The sequence below is a fragment of the Mchenga conophoros genome, linkage group LG3, assembly GCF_057382185.1.
Source record: "Mchenga conophoros isolate Kocher_MC1m ecotype Shallow Benthic linkage group LG3, M_conophoros_male_GT1.1, whole genome shotgun sequence".
NCBI classification, from domain to species: domain Eukaryota; kingdom Metazoa; phylum Chordata; class Actinopteri; order Cichliformes; family Cichlidae; genus Mchenga; species Mchenga conophoros.
Window position 1 is genome coordinate 77,317,389 of NC_140528.1, and position 23,354 is coordinate 77,340,742.

Genomic DNA, 23,354 nt, shown 5'->3' on the forward strand with positions numbered 1-23,354 from the left:
TAAAATGTGTGCTTTGCTTGGCATGAACCTTTCCTGTTTCTGAAGTTGGACGTGCAAACATAATTCATATCGAATCAGATAATTTAGGGATGACCCCACGCTTGCCCTCGTTTGGGTTTCTGATGTTTCTCTGCATTTGTTAGTGTGTTATTTCCATCAGGTTTGGTATTGATGTGACTGTGAGATAAATTTCGGTATGATGTGGGAATTAATTTTTCATTGCTGTGAACAGATGATGCAGATTAATCTCACAGTGTCTACAACAAAGATTTATACAAACAAGGAAAAGATTTTGTAATGCAGAAATGCACCAATATAACTGTCATCCTCTTCCAGGCGCTTTTCGGACTCGAAGAGCCCCAGCTTTACACTTTCATCGGTGGGAGTTATAAACTTCAGAAATTTGGCCAATTTGTGTCTTTAGGGCTGTTTCTCGCACATTTTCATGCGTGATATTTATTTCTTCCACTTGCGCGTTACTCTGAGTTATTGCATAATGTGGTTTAAGTGTCATCCAGAGAGCTCCTATAGACAGGAAATTGGCTCGGATTTACCTCTAATGGGTCCAAAGGGAATATTCCTATTTATCTCCGTGTAGGTCAGCACTTACCAGGAAAGAGCAGAAATATAGCGTGGTGTTAAAAGGCTGAGAGATGTAAGGTGTTGTTAAAGGGAGTGAGGAGGAAGAAAGCAATAAAGTGAGGAGGACAGAAACACGTTGAGAAGGTTTTCCAGAGAAGAAATAGAGAGATGCTGGCGACGAAGAGAGAAAAAGTGTGTGGGTGGAAAGTTTGGTTCCCGGCCATTGACTCTTTTCAGTGTTACAACACCAGGGCCACTGGTGATTGATCTCTCCACTCGCCTCCCACCCTGCTCTCTCCCTCTGTGATGGCCCTCTGCTCCTTTTTCTCTTGCTGATTCACTTCTCTCGCTTTCATCCCCTCCTTCTGCAGATGTTTTCACATAGTTTATCTCTATCCGTCGCCCTCTTTTTCTCCCTTGCTGTTTACCCTGATTCCTCATTCTTCACTGTCCTTCCTTCCTCCTCTGTTGTTCCACTTTGTATCATTAATTCTATTGTTCTCTCATTACTTGTCCCTCCTCTCCTCTTCTTCCTTTTCATGTTGCACTTCCTCGTGGTGCTCTTCCCTTCTTTTCTTTCTCCTCCTCATCGTTTTCCCCCCATTGATTCTTCTTGTGCTTTCAAACTGCTCTGCCTTCTCATTTTCCTTCTCATTTTCCTTCCCAAGTCCATTGCACATGTTTGCAGTGTTTCTCCACAATAGTCCGCCCATCAGTCATTGTCACCCTCTTCTCTCGCTCCTTTCCCACTTCTCTCCTTCCTAACTGCTTAATTTTCTCCCCCTTGTTTCCTTCCTTGTCGATTGCCTCCTTTTCTTCCTCGCCCTTGTCTCTTTGTCCTTTCTCCTTCCCCCTCAGGTGATATTGGGTCCTGGCCTGGGTGGGCACAGTCTTCCTCCTGATCGTTACTCTAATTAACATCAGTAAAGAAGGGTCCTGGGATACTGAAAACCTCTGCACTGGCTGACTCACATTGCTCTCTATCTCTGTGTTGTCTTCGATCAGGCCTCTAGCGCAGGCATTTACAATAAAGACATAGTATTGGGAGACTGACTCATTTTAATCTTGCCGTTTTTATTTGATTTTATTCAAGAAATGCTGGTTTCCCTATAAATAGCAAAAGTCCTCAGTGTTGTGCAAGTTTCTGTAGCTCTAGTTTGGTTCATTAGTAGGTCTGGAGAAGAAAAAATGACGTTTTTCAGGAAATCCTCCAACACAACCAATCATCCAACATCTAAACTCAGCCATTCAGTAAAATCCTCAATTTTACAATATTTAAGCACAGCAACCATTTTCTTAAAAGAGACCAGTTATGCTCATCTGAGGCTATTATTTGTTATTCTTGGACTCTAGAGCAGCTTGGCCTGGTTAATAGTTCAAACAATCCGGATTTATCTTGGACTACAGTTTGCATAAGATGATCATTCCGACATCATCTTATGTTGGAAGCAGGCTATTTTAGCTCTCTTTCTCTTTGCAGGATTTTCCAAATCAATGTTGTGTGCTTGAAATGAACACATTAGAGATATCTGCTGTCGTAGAGCGCCAAGAGTAGAAAAAACCCTGTCTAACGTTGAGTGTTTGCAGCAGTCATATGTCTGAGCTTTTGGGTCACATAGGTTACGTGCCCATTATGAACACCAACCCAGAACAGAACAGGATATTAGGATGTGTTAAAAGCCCATACACTACTCCACCACCAGCATTATTTCTATCTACTTAGCATTAGGCACAATTCCGGCTGTTGAACTGGACAGCACGTTGCTCCTGGTGTCCATGCTGGGATACAAGCACCAAATTAGTTAAATGAAATATTGAAAACCAGAGTCAACAATGAAGGAACCAATCATAAAATACCTTAAATGACCTGCAACTGCCTACTGAAAACCCAAGCTGTTGGGGCTCATTTACACCTCGTGAATATGGGACAGAAAAGAAATAGCAGTGGCACTAAAACTCGATTTTCACACTTTAGTTTTAGAACCTGTAAACAGGACCTTGAGATCAGGTAATAAAACCGGAACCACCGTTTTAGTAGTTGGAGTGCTTTAATGTCCACTGCCAAGTTTTCACTTACTAATTAGAAACAATTTAAGTGCAGAACTTTTGAGCTTCTTGACTTTTGATTCGTGGGGTTATTGCCTGCTTTGCACACATGCTAATTAGCATTACCTAGCGTTTACTATCTATAGCTATATTTATTCATTCACATTTGTCGGTGGCACATTTTCATAATTTTGCCTCTGCATTGCACTGCAGTGGATTTAAGATGAATCAGTGGGACATGCAGCTGTTTGTCTTTAATCCAAAAGGGATTAACAAACATGTTATATCTACAGCCAACATATTTTACTCATTTTCGGAGGCCATCTACTGAGGATTTCTCAGTAGCAGATAATGGCCATTTAATCAACATTTTGAGTTTCAGATTCACCAAACATTGATCGCAGAATTGATCAGTCAGGATTTTCAACTCATTCACTGCCAGCCATTTTCAAATGGCTGGCAGTGAAACACAACAAGACTTGCACCACATTTTTGTCTCACTGCGCAATCCCTTACGTGCGCAAACCCTGCACCTCCTTGCAGGTCTACTTTTACTGCTGGTGGGCTTCAGTTCAACTTACGTTGACTGCCATTGACGTCAATGGCAGTCAACGTAAGTTTTTCAATTGACGTCTATAGACGTCAATGGCAGTGAATGAGTTAAGACACTGACAATTGACACATGAATTTTACTCAGTGGAAGAGGCTTCCTGGCAATATAATCAATGGTGATTTCAAATGTCTACGCATGTAAAGCAGTGTGATGTAGCGGTTTAGTTTGAATTCAGTTCCATTTTCTTTATAAAGCTCCAAATCATAAGAACAGTCACCTCAAAGTGCTTTATATTGTAAAGTGAAGACTCTACAATAATACAGAGAACGCACCAGCAATCAGACGACCCGCTAATGGCTCCAAAGGGACCCAGCAAGTACTTGACGACAGTGGGAAGGAAAAACTCAGTGTTAACAGGAAGACAGCTCCGGCAGAATCAGGCTTAGGGACGGGAACTGCTGGGACTGGTTAGGGGTAAGGGGAGACAAAAGACACATTATGGAAAAGAACCAGAGATGAATAATAACAAATAAATGTAAAGTATCATATAAACACTTACTAAGACTTACTGGTAATGTTGTATGTTTCAGTGCTGGGTATTTGGTAGCTTTATTTCTCTTTTCACTTCCGACGGTTTTCCTCTCTGCACCCACCTGGGCCCCTAACTTCTCTTTAACTTTTATGTTTGCCTTTCTTGTACTCCCCACATCTTTGTGCATATTTTGCAAACGCACAGACAGTGCCCTCCCCCTTCCTCCTCCTTCATCTTTGCTCTTTTCTTGATTTATGCCCACCGTCTTTGTCCCACTCTTTCTCCTTTTCATCCCATTTTCTATCTTGTTCTTTATCCCCTTTCCTTATCTTCCTCTCCATATACTCTGCCTCACTCATTTTCTGAGACAGCTGCTTTTGTTTCTGTCTCGTCTCGTCTCTCTCTCTCTCTCTCTCTCTCTCTCTCTCTCTGACTTAATCATTAGGCCATTCATTTAAGCTTTAAATCATTAAGCTTTGGAGTGCAGACTGAAAAAGTTCACCCATTGCTTTTCTAATTAATCCACAATGTCTCGCTCTCTCTGCCTTATAAATGTGTGTATTGTGTCGCTCTCTGTTCAAGTAGTTCCTAGTTCCTGGTCACCGTTTTTCTTGTTGTGTGCATTGGATCAATTTGTGCTTGTCCAGGTGTGGTTGCTTTGTCAATGTAGTGAATCATTTTTGTAATTACTGTAGAACACAGCCAGCATTCATAGCCATTATATTCATATTGGAAAATCCTGGAGGGCACAATTTATTCGCTGTCCCAGTGTTCAGTGTAACATATTTTCTCAAAATGATTCTTGCATACTAATAATTTGTTCAGAAGTACAAAAGCAAATGACTTTTTCTAAGGGTAGAGAGAGGTTTTAGTTCATAGTAAATATTGCAACATCTAAAATATTCTGTCCAGTGTGTCAGTTGTGTTTTTATAATCTAATATGACCCCAGAAGCAGCAGTTATTTCTTACTAGGACATATAGGAAAACAACTTAATTAAACCATTTTACCATTTTACAGAATTGCATGCTATCATGTTTTGCTCATTATGTTTTGATTTGGCAAATAAGTAGATACAAGCCACCACAGGCCACCACTCATGCTCAGCCGCAATACCAACGGCTCATCTGACGTTAATGCCAGCTCGCGTCAGCTGCTTGCTCAACCGACACCTACCGACACCTTCTATGCATCAGAATGTTAAATCTCATATAGGGTACACTGTTTAAGCTGCTGTAGATTGCATAAAGTTGGATCTGCAAGCTGCTTTGCAACCCACCGATACCAAGTGCATCTTTTCATGCTGTGACTGCCTGATGCCCGTTCTGTACTGTGCTGGAGTCTTGCTGATGCTCTCCCTGCATTACATTTTCCACAGATAGGGTTAACAGACTTCTTTTGGCTGTACTGGTCCTGAGCAATGTTGGTCAAGTTACTTGAAAATAGTAATTAGTTACTAATTACTGATTACTTCTCCAAGAAAGTAATCCCGATACTTTACTGATGACTTATTTTCAAAAGTAATGAGTCTCTTTATTGCTTAGTTACTTTTTAAAAACATGATACACAACCTGAATATGTAATAAAGCAACAGACCTTTCAGCTCAATTCTATTTATTCTGCATAATCCGTCATATAAAATTGAATCAAATGAAAAAAGTGTTAGCATGCAGAGTGCACAGCGGACGCTAATGTTTTTGTCACTTTTTACAGAATCAAACTCAAAGTAATGTCAGTACTTCCAAGCTTTCAACACTGCATGGTCGTACTCTCTCCCGCTCTCCATATTATCCATTGTTGACCTACATGTTGCTGCCTCGGACATCAGACGTTCGTACGTCATCGTCATGAGACACTCCCACAAACAAAATCATGGTTTAGTAATGCAGTGGGCTTACTTTAATTTTTTTGCAACAGTAATCCCTTACTTTACTTGTTACTTGAAAAAAGTAATCAGATTACAGTAACGCAGAACTTTTAACGCGTTACTGCCCATCTCTGGTTCTGAATAAAATGTGATTTATAGGACACAGTTTTGCAGATTGTCTGTGAGGAGAGTAGTGTGATCTTTCTGAAGCCAGCGTGAGGAGTAGGAAAACTAGCATATACACGAGGGTACGCATCGGTCTAAACTGGTCATCCACCTCTGCTCATGTCAGAAGAGAAAACACGTTCTTACACCGTTTATAAATAGTGTGAAGTATTCCCCATAGCTTTTAGTATATTCTTCTAAAGCAGCTTCTCATGCTGTGTTTGCTCGATTTGACTGTTGACTTGTTTTGTGTCCGAAATGTAATGAGAAGACTATCTCACACACGAAAAAGTAAAATTCATGGCTTAATTGTAGCTTCACTCTCACTCCAAAAAGTCCACGCATTACAGTTTCACACGCTAACTGTCTATCTTCATATCACAGCTTCCAAAAGACACACACTTAAGGTATAATAAGAGAACTGGCTCAATAATGAGCTAATAATGATGATAGCGGCCAGCTTTTCGAGCCAGCTGACATTCTGTTCTCCTCAGCTCTTTCTGCTGCTGTTTGTGTGGGGGCATTGATCTCTCCTCTGCAATACAGAGTCTGACACATCAGAATCAGATTTTCACACACACGTTAATTTAATCTTGCCTTCCTGAGCAGTTACTTTCCCTGCAGATTTACTGGGTACCCACTTCTTCTCCATTTCTCAGCTAGCCACTGTGCTTTCTTGGTTTTCTTTTCTTTTTTTTCTACTTCCTTTTAAATGGTGTTATTTTTGTAATTTTAATTACAACCAACAGCATGTCTTAAGTGCGGGCCTGGTAAACTTTAAGCAGGATCGCAATTCATCGGTTTTGTCAGTATTGATTTTCCTAAAAGCTGAAGTTGGACCGCAGTGGGAGAGAGAGAGAAAGAGAGAGAGATTGAAGGGGAAAGAGGGAGAAACAGTTTGCTTTGAAGGCATCCCGCCCCTTTCTCGCTCTCCATCCTATGAGGGATGAGGCGTCTGGCGGTTTGGAGATGATTGATGCTCCTTGTAAATATGGCCATTACCATATAGGCTCTCCCCACCTCTATCCCCATTATTCACTGTCAGCTGGGGCCACCGTGAACCCCCTAATTTTATGCAATTTAGCAACACTCTTAATGTGAATATGAAAACACAGGAACTCGTGTGGCACTTTCTCATCTGAATGTTTTTCAGCTTTCTGGAGGAGCATTAAAAAAAAGAAATAAAAAGGCTTTTATTGTGATTTGAAAAATCATACTCCACTTGTTCCTATTTCAATACAGGATGTGTTATTGCTTTTGCGGCTGCTGCCGAGCATTTACCAATGGCTGCAATAAATGCTGGGAGATGAAATACTAGCAGTTGTAAAATCCATATGTCCATGGATTAATAGCATCAGGCTTTCATGCTAGTGGTGAGGAAGACAATATTAGAGTCAGTGGGGAGTTACAAGCTTATTATCTGAGGAGAAGCCGAGGAGTGTTTCGGGGAACAGTGTGCAGAAGCATGACGTGTTAAGTAGCGGTGACCAAGGACTGAATTACAGTACCCACAGAGCTGTACATGATGGAAGAGAGATAGGAGGAAGTGATCCTTGCACACTGGATGGGATAAACAGAGAAACTGATTTATGGCATGAAAGAACCGAACAAACCAAGTTTGCTGATGAAGATGTGAGATGCAGGGCCCTGGCTGCAAGAGGAGTTTGGTTCACTTGTCTTGGCGAGAAATTACAGGCGTGAAATGGAACTAGATAAGATATTATGTATGTGTCTCTTACTCCTTTACAAAGGTGCACTTAAAACAAAGGATGTGTGAGACATTGTTTTCTCCTAATGCATGATTACGGAGGCAGGAAGTCTGTCCACAAACAACTCGTCAAATTTCTAACTTCATTTTTGTGTCTTGGCCTCACTGCCCTATTTACAAAATCCCTGGAAAAGCCCCTGGTACTCTTGCCACTGCATGACACAATGGCAAGAGCAAGCGTGGACGGTAAAGACGACACTCTTTCACATGAACAGCATGCAGCTGTAAATTACTGCTGCACTGCTGCTCAGCCTCGAGGAGTAATTACCTGTTTTTTGTTTCCACCTGTCACGCGGCACAAAGAACAATCTGTCAGCCAGCTCACTGAGTTACAGTAGGTGTTTCAGAGGCAATGCGACTTTACAGTTGCACTTGGAGGCTATGGATAGAAACAGCCCCGACTTTTAATGCAGTTCATTTCCCCCACTAAACTTTTAGTCACATCTTAATAAAAAGATGCAACTAAATTAAAAATATAAAGCTTTAAATGACTGGTAGTAAGTGGAAAAGATTCACACACTTCCTGTCAGGATTTCTGTACGGAGCCCCGCAGGGGACATGGGAGAAAAAAAATAATTAAGATGGACTTTTGCGAGATCTTGCAAAACAAACTCGGGATCTCGCAAAAGTTTTGCGAGATCTCGCAAAAGTTTTAGCCGCATTCTTCGGAGGCCGCCAGCTCGAAGCTCGGGAGGTTGAGGCACGATGTGCCGGGAAAGCGGTGTTCCTCCCGGCTGTAGTAGGTCTCGACCTCCCGTTAGCTTCGAGCTAGTGGGTGTCAGATTTCCGAAAACGTCGGACCACTTTTGCAAATATGTGATGTCTTGTAAACCGAGCAGGTATCTGACGTTTACACAACTACATTCACTCCTCAAAATATCTTAAAAGTGTATTTTGTGACCCAGAAAGAGTAATATTACAACTAAGTAGCTGCCGCCATTGTTGGAATTCAACTTTTGCGAGATCTCGCAAAACAAACTCGGGATCTCGCAAAAGTCTGTCTTAATTTTTTTTCTCCCATGTCCCCTGCAGGGCTCCGTATTTCTGGTATTAGTGTTCAACTAGAACTGCTATTTTTCTGTTGCTCGTACATACCACCGCTTGTCCAGGTTTAGCTTGACAGGTGAAAAAATGACTCTAGGTTATTTGTACAAGCAACTAATTATGAACCTTTAAGTTTTATTCACTTAACAATAAAACTTAAAAGTTCATAATTTGTGCAAGACAGTAAAAAGATACAAAGGCATGTTATTAACGAAAGACAGGGATAATTTAATATTTTTTTCTATTCAGTTCATCTAATAGAATGAAGGTTTTATATTCCGCAGGGTAAATGAATCCACTGTTGCATTCATAACATAACATGACATAATGCAATGCAACAACACATATCAACAAACTTCATCCTTTAATGTTGCCTTGTGCAACATTAAGACGTAGGTTCATCATAGATGGTTTTTGAGTGTGTCTTTTTGAATGTGATGCATAAAGCTGCGGATTTTCTCCCAGGGAAGGTTTTTCTTTTAATTGTTCCAAGAGTTAATGAACTACAATGACCATATTTCATAAGTGATGTTGCACATCTGTGCTCCCTGGAGTTTGACTGTGCCGCTGCTGACAGAGACGGAACAGAGAACGCGTAAGAAGACGACTCAACAAACAGATGGAAGTATAATCATCAGCTCTCGCCGCAGTGCCGTCAGCTTCAAGAGCTTTGGCAGTCTTTAATGTGCCTAAAGGAAAAGAAAAGAGTTACAGTGGAAGGATAAATGAAACATCAGTATCTTTAATGTTTCCCAGTGAACTTACTACCTGTGGGGAACACATGAAAACACATTATGGTCCAATCATAGATATCTTTCTCGCTCTTTCTTCTTCGCCATGTCTGCCTTGCTACATCTAACTCCTCTTCCTGCCCGCTCCTCTTCCTCTGAGTGACAGTCTGTCATTCAGCACTCTCTGCTGCCGATAAAGTGCTGTCCCCCCTTTTCCTCACTGCTTCACTATTTAAAAACAGCAAAAGTAAGGATTTCCCTGCAGGCTAGGCATGCAGTTTTTGGGGATGAGATGAGTGAAGATAGAGAAAAGCAAAGATGCAGGAAAAAAAGGAGCGCTCAAAGAAGAGAGAAGAAAAAGAGGGGAAAGTTAGAAAGAAATCTTTGAATTGACCAATGTAGATTGCTGTGAGGACACTTAAGATGGGAAAGACAGTCAAGGAGAGAGAAATATTTCTACTGTGTGTGTCTGGTGTGTGTTTGATGACTGAAAGACAGACACGATCCTTGGCAGACCATCTCTGCTTCTTCAGCAAAGTCCATTCTGTTGGAGCTGTCAAAACGCACACACACACACACACACACACACACACACACACACACACACACACACACACACACACACACTTTAAGAATAGCAGTGTGTAATGGCCGTGAAAATAACACTAGCTATTGCCCAGTTGTCATCTGACTCGAGGCATCGGGCAGCTGGAGGGTTCAGGGTGACTTTGATGGTTGAAATTCTTAATAAGTGAAATTAATCCCGCTCTTTATTAAGGTCACTCCATAATTGGCGTTGAATGTCTGTGGGATTACGAGAACAAATCCTCGTCTGTATAAACACACGCACAGCCACATGCTCTTGCGTTGCAGGATATGATTCGCAAACTCTGTTATCTGTCGACTAATGCTGCGATTTTCCCGGGGATACATTCTGATGGGACAGAGTGACTGCTGTCCGCACAAGCACGAATTTGTTTTAGCTGTAAGAGGCTTTTCCACACTGCCAACAATAGAAATCCAAGGGAAACTCAGCAGAGTTGTAATTAAAACAAAAACAAAAACAAGTAGATGTCAGTAGGAGCTTTAAAAATGTCTCCTTCAGTTAAACCCAAGCTTGATTCAGTCTTTGCCCTCAACTCACCAGGAGTCCTGGACAAGTGGTACCACTTACCGTATGCAGGATTTGCCAAAGTGTTTGCTTGCAGTCCTACAAAACCCAAGTAGTAGCTTAACGGGGATGTTCTTAGGTTGAATGCTGATTGGTTAAAAAACTGGCCTGAACGGGAAAGGAACTGACATTGGAGTTCAACACAAAGAGGCAAAAGGGTGAAAAGACAACAATGGCTGCTGTGGATGATTTTTATTGATTTGAACACACTTCGCTCTTTATAGGTTATAACTTTTCTCTGTAACTGGAGGAAGGACAAACAATGGCTCACGCAAGAAGAGCCCACACACCACTTGTTTTCATATTTCTGTGACCTGCGTGAAACATCTGCAATCAGCTGTGTATAGGCTCTGTGAAGATGTCCTGGGGGACAAAAAAATTCAAAAAGATAGTCTGCATTACAAAGGAAATGAATAAAGGGACTAGAAGATGCTATAAAGTGTGCGTTTTTAGAGCTTTGCAGATGACTAAAAGCATTTTCACACCTGACTGGTTTGTTTGGACAGGTGAGATAGCTACCAATTGGAACCTGGTGAGAAACAACTGGACTGAGACTATATTTCCAAATGTCATTTTGTTTACTGTGGTGCAGTCTAAAAGCAAAAAGAAAACCACGATGTTATGTGATAGCAGATGTGTGATTTTAGCATGAGTGGAAAGCACAGGAAGAGCAGCGTGATCCGCTGTGAGTCATGAGGGTCCTGATGAGGCATCGAGGATGAAGGATTACATCAAGAAAGCTGCATTACTTAATAACTTTGTTTATAAAACATCAGTGGGAATATGATTCATATCTTTATATCTTTCCTTTGGTCTGGGTTAAATGAAGCACACTGCACCAATGAGGACATGAAAGTTGTGATGCAAGCTTGTTTTTTTGTCCTAGCTTGATGGGAGCTCTGCTGAGAGACAGGAAATGAGGGAGAAAGCTGAGGACTGACATGAAAATGTTCTCATAAACAGACAAAAAGAAACTTTTTTAATAAGAAAACTAAACTCTTTATAATCATAGCTCCAGGATTATTCATTTTTCTCTTTTGACGTCAGAGGATTATTTCAGAGAACTGAAGTTACGTCTTTATTAGCTGACTTGTCTGTCTCATTTACTGTGCTCATTTCCGTTTCTATGTTTTCTTCTTGTGGGCCTTTGTGCAGGCCCTCAGTTCACTCATTGTCTGAACCAACTTCATATGATCTTCTCTGCTGGCTGAACTGTAGGTTGTGGGGCTGCGGTGGAAATGACCACGTTAGAGACAACCACCCCTTCTCGCTGATGTCACACAGATCCAAAAGTAGAAAAAATTTTCTGAAGCATGAGCTTTTGAATCATTGAGAGTACTTGTACATAGACTGACCTCATTATTTGAAGCTATCTTTAATATGAGCATGCAGAGCTATAGCAGTATATTTATGACAGAAACTAGGTCCCCTTTAATAACTTTACAGCCACTTGCTGATTAATCAGCTGCTTGGCTATCAGCTGAGTGTAATCTTTAAATACCCTCAGGCATGCAGTGCAGCCATTATAAGTGCGTGATACATTCCTCCTTCGACTCTTAACTCGATCCAAGACGAAGTGTTTCAAAAACTAAATGTGTGATTGCATAAACGGTTTCTTCAGTATCAGGGTGAATCTTTGAACTGCAAACAAATGCAGCTTCAGTGACTTCAATTTTATTTTAAAGAGAAAATGCAAACCCTAATTTTAAATATTATAAAAAACGTGTCTGTATTTAGTTTGACTTTGTTGGTAATGTTCGCCTTTTTCTGCAGCATCACTCTGGATCTGTTTCTAAGTGTGTGTGTGTGTGTTTGTGTGTATTTAAACTCTCGGTTTAACTAACATCCTGCCTGAGGTATGACTCAAGGCAATTTCTCCTCATTTTAGCTCGAGCGATGCTCTACGTGTGTGTAAATACAATATCTCTGCTCTGCACATGCATCAGCAGTCTCCTTGTGTCCAAGCAGCACTTCCTATGTTTTGAAACACAGCATCATCACCAAATATCCACACGGAGGCAGAGTCACGCAAAAGGTCAGCGTCAGCCTCCCACCTCGTGCCCGTTTGTCACCGGGCTCTGCCCTTCCCTGTAGCAGATGTGTTAAGCAGCACATGGCCTGGTGTGTGGGCTGAAGCTTAATTTGGGATTAACACTCAGGATATTACAGATTACCTCACTCTGCGTTTGACCTTCTGTGTTTAGTCAGCCAGCGTTGGATGGATGAGCTCTTATCTTTTAGTAGTTACAGCGACTCAATCTCGCCGCTGAGGCCGGAGCCTCTAATGAAAAGCTCCCAAACATGTTGTGTCACGCTGTCAGCATGAAAGCAAGGATTACACATCACAAGTCTTTTGACTAATTCACAGATATAGTGGGGGTTGAACATTTAAGAAGTAATCAGCTTCAATTCATAGATTTCCGGAAAGATGTTCGAGTCACAAAGCAAACAAATAATTTCAGTTGCACACGGCATCGGTTTTGATCGCAGATGTACTACAAGTGTCAAAATGCTCCAAGCGTTAGAGGATGTATCTAAGTCAGTTGTGTCAATATGACGCTTTCCTGTTTTTTTTAGGAATCCATTAGTGTTGGACCAAAAAGATTGTGCCTCTTTTCTTTATTCAGCTCTTACTTCAAAACGCTTTAGTGCTCTGTAACTGCAAACAGTAGTTATGACAGGCTGAAATATCTACTACACACACACACACACACACACACACACACACACACACACACACACACACACACATACCCCTGCTGTCAACTGAGGACCAACTGCCAGCTGCCCCCATACTTCTCTGTCCTCATCTATATTTGATGCACCTCATTAAAAGTTGATTGTGGAAACACTTCAGCATTCCCGACATTCCTTTTGATCCACTATTTAGTCTCCCTCAGCACTTCGGACCGAAAAAGTCCCCTCAGTCATGCGTGAGTCAGTTAAAGGCAGGAAACAGAGCGCGTGAGGAGAGCTGAAGACATGCCAACTTATCTGTAGTGCGACAGCTGGTCCAATACAGCTCATAGTTGAGAGCAGGCTAAACAAATGTAGGGAGATTGTTCCTTGCCGACTGTCAGTCATGTTGCAAAAACCAGTGAATTTAAATTTCCAAAGCAATAAACGTTCAGAGGACGGAGAGGGAAAAACAGATATGGAATTTTTGGATGGATCTAGTAACTTGTGTTAGTATTTAGCCGTCTAATCCTACCCTGCACTTTGGGAGATCAGCACCAACCACTGCTAGCAAACAGTGCTTTCCAATATCAAACTAAAACAAATACCTTTGAGAGTTAAAGTAAATTTAATGGTAAGGTAAGTAAAGTGCACACATATCCACCGATTAATCAACAGACCAACAGCATACCAGGTGACATTTAACTTAATATGTGGGTCTGTGGGGATTAACTTGCTAGGAAGCAGTTTTGAGTGGCCACCCAAGGAGCTACAGCTTCTAGTCTACAACAAGATTAGTGTTTCGGGCTGATATACCACTAAGGCTTTACCTCAGTGAAATTTACTATACGTCTAAAACAAATCTTTTGACAAAAATACTAATAAAAAAATTAATAATCCTGCTCTCATAGATATGTTTTCCTTTAGTATTCCTCAAACAGCTGACCTTGAAGTTCTAACACTTTTCTACGCGTGTTAGAAGTGGTCACCTTTTGAAGTGACGTGCTGCTGCGAAGCCTCTCGTGCACGAATGCAAACACGCACACGGAATAAAGCATCTTAAACAGCTTGCCTCCCTCGCTTGAAAGATGCATGTTTTAACCCAACGCCGAGGTCCCATCAATCGTGTTGAAGGCCACAGTCACACACGCATATACGAGTACACACACTTCACTGTTTGACTGTTTCGCTGGGTAAATATTAAGACCTGCCTCTTAGGTAGCCGTGTGCATTAATATATGTCACCTGATGAGAGTGTATGTGTGTTCTCGGACGTTAGCGTGTTTAACATTGTGTTTACTCTGCAGAGCCTCAGCTGAAGGGCATTGTCACGCGGCTCTACTGCAGACACGGCTTCTACCTCCAGATGCTGCCGGATGGCACCATGGAAGGCACAAAGGACGAAAGCAGCTCCTTCTGTAAGTAAAGGAGGACAGACTCTTAGATATTGTTGCTGTACAAGGGTTCTATTTCATGCCTGAGTCAGTACATGCACCTCTAGGAGTTTCCCCTGCTTCCATGTCAAAGTGTGTTTAAATGGGATCTTCCTGGTAAGACAGATTAACATCCTGAGAGCACGCAGAGGCACGACAACCCTGCCATGCTTTCTGGTTTGATTTGCACCAGGATCGATCAGGCTGAAAATGCATGCACACTTGGCGAGGTGGACTAGGGGAACAGCTGCCAAATGGGATTCATTCTCATTGCATAATATATCACAGAAGATCTCTGGCACTGATTAAGCTCTTCAAAGACATGCTTTTAATTGTTTTGCTTACAATCATTCTGACCTTCAGGTTGTAAGCCTTATGTGCCTATGAATAACTCATCTGTGAGTATACACACTGCAATGTAAGTGTGCATGTTGTGCTCTCAGTTTCAGGCACAACACCCTGAATTATTTAGGTACATGTCAGAGTGCAAGTTTCCAACAGAGTTCAATGAAACATTAAAGGGTCTTTAACCTGCTGGGTCCATGTGCTGTTGGAAGAATCCGTAGCAGCTAATATTCTGGTGTATTTATCACTAGTAAGTAGATGTCATGTGATGTCTCCTAAATGTTCTATCCAGGCAGTTCAATCACCACACAGACTTGATGTTACAGTGGTCACAGCTGTTCATTGGAACAACGTGTCAATGCTGCCGCCATATCGCTCAAGGGGAGACAGGCTGTCTAATGCATGCACGTCTGCAGAGGCTGATGTCTTTACACAATTAAAAATCCTCATTAATCACTGATTTTTCAAGTAGCTTTCAAGACAATTTTTTTGTTGTAAAAATGGTTTTTTAGCAACAACTCTTAAACCATTGGAAGTCATGTTTATTTCCTATTAAATGGTGACACTTGTGAGGAAAATACATTTGTTAGTTGAGCAGCAGAGTTGTTGGTTGAAAGATGTGGGTTGCACCTATTAAAAACTTCCCAAATCTTCTCTGCCAATGCCAAACAGCTTAATCTGCTACTCCCTCTTCTTTGGCGTCGTTCAGTTGATTGGATGGTTGAAGTATGAAGAAACAAGACATTTTGAAAATTTTGCAATAATTTTACAATATATTCCTTTAAACAATTGGGGCCCTCTGTAGCATGTGGAAGAACTTCTGGTGATTTTCGTTGGTAAGTTAGCCATTGTTTGTTTCTGTCTATCTGCTGGTCTGACTTTTCTCAGCTTCAATCATGGTTTTTAAGAGAAACTTAACACCCTTTAAGGCACAAATACTGTAACTGAATTATCCTGTTAAATTAACACGCTCGATCTATGGAAAGGATATTTCCTACCTAACTCTAATGTTATAGTTTTATTGTTAGCAATAGCTGCTAACCGCTACCCAATGATAACTTAATAGATGGCTAATGTGGCTACTGGATAACTGCTAACAGTCTTTGCTGGCTGGGTTAATGATTATGATAACTGTTTAATGCTTCAGTGTTGTTGAAATGGGAGATTCTCTGACCTCTCGAAATTCCTCATGAAACAGCGTTCAGTGTTGTGAACACTGACTATTGTTCATGTGTTCAGCTGCTAGCGATTCAATTTCTAACTATAGTATTTCAAAACTACTTAATGGTATCAAATAACCACTCTGAAGATTTTATTGAAGACCTACAGTTCTTAACAGTCACACAAAAACCTGCTGTCCTTCTTTGGTTGCTGAGTTTGTGATTGTGCACACACACCTAACCCTGCGAGGGGCATCGCCTAGAACATTAATGACTCAAAACATCCTATCCCATGATTCCCTAGAGTCTCTGGATGGACTCCAACCTTTCCAAAGAGATCAATATTATATTACAGGAAATCCCTGATGTGGCAACACGGCAGCTTTTTTCTGTCAAAACACCAGTTTGGGTGGGAAATATGAGCTTAGCACAATTTTGGATTTACACTCTACACAGGGAGGGGAGAAAATCACACGTTGACACTCAGCTGTGGTTCCCCTGTACAAGATTATATTTCAGCATTCTATTAAGACGTCAGAATCCTTGTGGCTGCAGGATTGTTACTGGGTTGGAATAACCTGGATCTAACCTTGAGGTGTTCGTTGTGAGGTTTTCCCCTGGCATTTGTCCTGGAGACTAGCTTATGTAACTTGGCAGGATGATATTTGCTGATGGGAAACATAGCAGCGCATAAAGTGTTTATTTAGTGAAATAAACAATGAGTGAAATATTTCAAGACAACTCTCCAGAAGACTGATTCTCCAGATTCTCACATAACAATCCCCGGGACTGTTATCCCTGAAAGCTGGTTTGGCACCGAGGTTATGAATCCTCTAGCCCAAGGAGGTTGGTTAAACACCTCCATAAAGTGATTAGATCTGCACTCACCTCTCCCTCTTATGTAACTGCACACCTACGCTGAGGCAAATGTCGGCTGAACATTCTGTCTGAAGTGATCACATAATACCGCTGGGCACATCTGAAGGCGAACAGGGCTCATGCCCAGACAGATGTAAAGACGAGCATTGTGTAACAGCACCCCTAGCGTGCAGTGGCAATAAACTTCAGTCGGCGGAGGTCAGACCGCAACTTGTTTGCAGGGGTTAATTTTTATAACAACACTAATTCCATCAATGCCAGTATCTGGTGCATGGCTTCCCTGAGCTGTTACATTTTCAAAGGCGGCATGTGATAAACTCTGCAAAACCCAAACTGTGCACTTACAGATTATTTATTAATTCAAGCAAACAGTCTTCTAGAGATTGACATCAGTGAAATAGAGTATCAATCAGAGACACAATCATCCACCTGGCTGCACAGAACATTGAATGAGCAGAAATTGCTGTGTGAGCATCAACTCTTATGAACTGTATGAGTGTGTGTGCATGAGAATGTGTGGAAATTCAGACCATAAAATGCAATGTGACCGACAAACAGACACCTTTTGCTTTAACTCAGTTTCACTCTTGCATATAGAATTCACCTGTTTTTTTTTTGCTTTCTTTTTTTTTTTGGTGATACATTGGGCTGATCTGACCATCCAATGCAGAATCACGATACAGCCAGAGAGAATACTCTTGAAGTCGCGTTGATAGAATCTCCTCAAACCTCCTCAGCAGCCGCAGAAGGAAGAGTTATTGTCTCACTGCTTTTGTGACCAGCTCAGATCCTCACTGACGTTGAGCCCCGGAAACTTATTCTCTCCTCCTGTGGAGAGAGTAACCCAGCAGTGTAACCTGCTTAGTTACACACTGAGCCCAAAAGCCATTCGATTCTACCAACTCTGTTCAGTCTGTCCGTTGTTACTTTCTCTCTTGGTGCTGCTAAAAATGAATTAGCTGTGACACTGGGACTTTCTGTGTGCTTGGCCTTCTCAGATCCTGTTCTCACTCCCGAGGTATCAAATGCTATAGATGGTAGAAGCTGTCAGAATCACAGAGATACACAGAAGGCATCCTTTAGTGTCAGTTCCATGAACCACTGGCTGTGGCAAGAGTAAGATAAATCTCAGCGTCCCAACTTGACACATACATTTTAAAAACAGCTGATATTTTTTTTTGTTTAGGAAAATTCCCAGTAGCTAACTGAAAACTAGGAAAGCATATGAGGAACTAACTTTCAGAATAAAACATGAAGTAAACACAAAGGACAATCCCCCCGTAGCAGGAGGAGGAAGAGGACAGAAACAGGTATTATTCCCACTTTACATCTATCAACAGATACCCCTTATCCCAAACTCTACACAGGTTACAGGTGATCTATCTTAAGAAGTAAATGTATTTGGACTTTGGAAATAGACTAATCACTGCCTAACATTTAAAGAAAAAAAAATCCTTATTGATCATGGGGACAAAAGCAAACCTTAACCCAGGTTTAGGGGCAAGATTAGGGTGAATTGTTGGAAGTTAAAGTATTTGTAATTTTTTTCTTATATCTGAAACAGATCAACCCTTATATGTAACAATAGCCACCTTCTACCACTCATCAGCCTCATTTTCAGCAGTGATTATGCACCCCACTGAAGTGTATAACACAAAAGTGTGTAACACCAAAAAAGGCCAAATCAGCATCAAATGGGATAAATAATTAAGGGAGGAACAGGGAAGTTCATATCTGAGGCGCTGGCCCATGCAGCCAGCTGTGATACTCATCGGCTGATCTCCAGGATGAAACTTTCGCCTGTGACCTGCTGCAGTGAACGACCTCCAAGGGGCAGGAGGGAGCCCGGTCCATTGGCTCCCTCTTGTCACCTCTCTACCTGGGGTACCAGGCTTTACAGCAGCTACCTTAACCTCCTGTTTCTCCTGGACCCAAATGTGTCAGGAAGGCAGGACACTGAAAGGAAAGCCAAATGGAGGGAAAGAAAAAGCTGGGAAGAGGTACAGAAGCCCTGAGGGGATGTAATAGAACAAAAAGTGACAAGAGTGGCTTTTGTATGGCCTTGGAATACTTTTATCACTTTTTTAAAGCAAGCGGCTTCAGGGATTTCTTAACTAGGTGACAGAGGAAGCTGTGACCAAAGCACACTATATTTTTGCAAGTGAGAGATTGGTGGAAACAAAGAGGATCACAGAGGAGTGGAGAATGGGAAGACGGGCCAGAGCAAACTGAGCCAGTGAGACAAGATGGGCTGGCAGAGAAAGAGAGTAAGTGAGACAGAAGGAGGGGGGGGGGGGGGAGACGTGAGGATGACGGTGAAAAAGGCAGAGGGACAGGAGGGAGTGATGGGGAGCACGAGGAGCAGCTGGCATACAGCTGATGGCTCCTCAATCACTGTGTCTCCCCCCTTTGGTGGGAGGTCAGAGGAGCTGCCCCCCTCTGCTCCTCCTCTCCTCTCTCCTTGCCTGTTCTTGGCTCTTCCAGGCTGTTATATAATAAAGCTGGGAGAGGAAAGAGGGGAGGGAAGAGGAGCAACTTTAAGATTTACTTATCTTTTCAATGGAAATGAAGTTGCTGTACTGTGTGTTGCTCTGACATGTTTTAGCCACTTTAATAGAAATCAATTACACTTCATAGTTGGTTGAACATTTGTTTAAGTGCAACGCAGATTCTTGGGTTTTTAAACTTTCCATTCATTTGAAAAGTTCATGGAGACTCTGAATTTAGTTGAGATGACCATTAAAAAAAGTTTAATTATTTCTGTAATGATTAGAATTTTCTTCTAAGTTGTAAAGATATGGGAAATAATTCTACGTCTAGTAGGGCTGCCACAATTAGTTGAGTAGTCACGATTATGCCGACGATTTTGTCGACGACTTAATTAATAACCCTGTTACCGTCGTTTGAAGCTCTGTAAGATCCTGAAAGACACAGGAATAAGTAGTAAGATTTAAGAGTGTAATAATGGACTGAAACAGAAGATGGCAGCAATGCATCTACAAGGATGCCAGCTGCCATTAAACGCCAAAGAAGAAGAAGCATTCCCCGGTATCATAGCTATCCCAGAATTCATAGCGCGAATCAGCCAGTTCCAGTTTCAAACAATTGCGGCAGCTACTTATTTTTAATTTGACTCTTTCTGGGTCTCTTAAGTTATTTTCAGGTGAGAATGTAGCTGTGTAAACTTCAAATATCTGCTTGATTTATCAAAACATCACATATTTGTAAAAGTGCTCTGGCATTTTTGGAGAAGTCTGTTAAGATAGCTGACCGGGAGGTCAATGTTCACCAGAGCCAGCGAGAACACCGAACCCCGGGCACATAGTTTTCAGGCCCCCTGCAGTCTTTCGCTACTCAGTTTAAACATGATATATAATTCACTTAGATAACTTAAAAATGTTATTGTTTGGCTTTTTCCAGTGTTTTATTTGTTCCTGACCAACTGAAAGTACCACCAAAGGAGCAAAGAATGCTGGTAACCGACATGTGTCTGTGCTGGAAATGTCAGATGATTACCAATTTGTCCAAAGATGCTAAGGACTAAATCCAAATCAAGGGGTGATGACCAAATTGCTTTCTACGTAAACAGTGTTTAAGTTATGGATAAAATTGTACCTTGAATAATGTGCCTCTTCAGGAATTTGAGTGGTTTGACTGTACTGCTGCCAAACAACTGTGGCTACATTTAAGTTACATTGTGTTTTTATAAATGGCCTCGGGCCATTTCGAAAGTGTTTCAAAAGGTCACATGTACCTGATGTCAGTACTGGTAAAAAAAATCTGAGACAGGTGACAGAGCAAAGGAAGATTTAAAATACCTTAAAAGAAAGAAGGGAGAGAATAAATTCTGTGGATAGGTCATGAGGGATTGATCTTGATTTCCTTCGGGGGACGAAGAAAGCAAAAATCCCAGAAGGAGACAGATTGATGGACACAGAGAAAATGGAAGAAAAATGGACACAAGAGAAAGATAGATGAAAGCTATTGACTCTCAGCGTGTACATCGGGAAGCCATGAGGAGGAACTTGATTCCCAGGCTTTTATCCACTGTAATTACCATCTCCCACAGTTGGAAGGAAATTTTACTTATCTCGCTTTGCACTCTGGAACAAGTCTGTTCTTTTTTTCTTTAACTTTCCCCCAGTGCTCGATAACGCTCCTGCGCAGAGGGCAGGGAGGCAAAAAGCTTGAAAGGCAGATGAGGGAAGCTCAGCTCTGTGTGAGAGCTGAAGCATCCAAGGATTTCCTCCTTGGAATATGTGAATATTGAAAGCCAAAGCTCCATCTGACAGATGAGGAGAAAGGTGGAAAGAGTAGCAGAGCGGGCTCACAAGGATGAGAAGAAGAGCATGAAGAATACCAAACAAGAAGTAGTGAGGATACGAGGCAGAGAGAAGAAGAGAGAGCGATGAAGAGCCAGACAGATGAGGCTGCAGGGTAAAATAGGACAAAGATGAATGGGAGAGCATTGGTTTCACAGGATGGGGAGAATGACAAGAGGCAACAGGGGAACTGAAAGGGAACAAATAAGGAAGAAAAATGGAGAGATGTGTAAAAAAAAACAATAAGATAAGAAAAAGGGACGTTAATTCATGACAAAGAGGGCTGAAAAGACAAAAAAAACACCAGGGAAAGAGAGGAGAGAGATGGATGGAAGTGAAAGGAAGACAGATAAAGGCACAGAGAAATCAGTTATGGAGAGGAAGGTCTAGAGGGAAGAGGTGGAAGTTAAATAACAGGACTGTGAAAGTAGTTGTCTTGTCATCAGAGCCATCGACCACTGGGGAAATCAGGCGTGAAGCTCAGCTGCAACTCATTTAATCTGCTCTTGAGCCATTAAAGCTCATTTCTTTCCAACACAAATGACAAGGTGCGAAGAGGCTATTTCATTTGTTGCCAATGCAAATCCACTTTTCTGTAGCTTTATTAGTTCAAGTGTCACATTAATGATCCCAGTGCAGTGGGCTGTCGGGAAAAGACTCCATTTCATATTCTTGCGACTATGTTGGGATTTTGATTATTTAAGTACAATGTTATTAAACAATGTTGTAAATTAAATAAGATCATGACTATCATCCAGTAGCTTTCAGTGCAGCTTAACTTTTGATCATTCCAGATAATAAGGAATTATTCACGAATACGTTAGAGTTCACAGCTTGACGTTAACGCTGAGCAAAAATACACGTTATTTAAAGTCATGTTAACATATCCAGTTGTAATGTGGTAGGTTACCACTGCTAGATATCGTTACCTTTAAAACTTGTTACGTTAAAGGATTACGGTCAATAATAAAATTAAAATGAAATTTCTGGTTCAAATCCACGTCAGTAGGTACGGAGGAATTCAGCGTCTAGAGCCACCGCCACTGTAAAGCACAGTGGAGGCTTCATCTTTCAGCTGAGGAGGTTACTACTTGGATTAAACCATCATGGGTCCTTTTTATGTCGAGTTTGCATGTTCCCCCTGTGCTCAGTGTGGGTTCTTAGCTGTCAATGTAAACACAAGTGGTTATGTAGCTCTGTGCTGTACCTCTCGGTTTTAACAAGATAGAACCTGGATTAATATTCCAGGCTATATTCCGGTTCTCACTTGTTGTGAGTGGGGAGAACCTTCAGCTCCTCTGTGACTCCTCCTCACGACCACACTGGTACTGGGAATTCCACCGTGCTTGTCCTTTTGCTTGTCCTTTAATAAACACACTCTCCACCGGCCTTACAAGGCCCGTTTGAACGGCTGCTGGCTTATCATACATGAAGCGAGCAGTATTCATACAACCCGTAACATTACTTTGAGTTAGGGAGTTAAAAATATGAGGTCCATGCGTCCATGTGCAAGAACGTTTCTCTCACACTCCACAGTTAGCAGTGGTGCACACCTGCGACATCACCAAACACTAAACTAGTTTTCCCAAGGAGACACCACACAATTCCGACTATTACAATAGGTAGCATAGCAAATGGACAAAAGCTATAGGCAGGCAGCAGTGTGTCTCTGTGATCCTCTTGCTCTACAGTGGTAACACTGTAAAGAAAAGAAGCTACAATAATCTAAAATCAGAGTAAAACTGAGTATTTTGTTTAGAAAATATTGTATAGCCAAGATAATTGGGTTAATTTAGTTACTTATCTGCGCTTATCTCTTATAGCACTGGTAAATTGAATGATTCTACTTAAAACCTCCTTCAGTTTAAAATGCCTGCCCTCTGGAAAATCTAGCACCATATGCAAAAGCTATTCATGTGAAAACTTCTAACTGCTGAACTTTAGATGTCACCTACATCACCGAAAAGTTGCATCTGAGCGTATGTATACCACATTACACCAATCCAAATCATATACTGAGCCGTGACTGGCTTCTCAACCAGTGGTGATGTCACAAAATCAATATCTATAGACACAGAGAA

At 41.5% G+C, this 23,354-nt stretch overlaps 1 protein-coding gene across 1 annotated transcript in view; it reads left to right on the top strand.

Moving 5' to 3' along the window:
- Positions 1–23,354, top strand: part of fgf11a (fibroblast growth factor 11a) — a 116,374-nt gene that overhangs the window by 43,967 nt on the left and 49,053 nt on the right. The window contains exon 3 of the mRNA XM_085267337.1: positions 14,442–14,552. Within this exon, the coding sequence (XP_085123463.1) occupies positions 14,442–14,552 (111 nt within the window). The remainder of the gene's footprint in view (positions 1–14,441; positions 14,553–23,354) is intronic.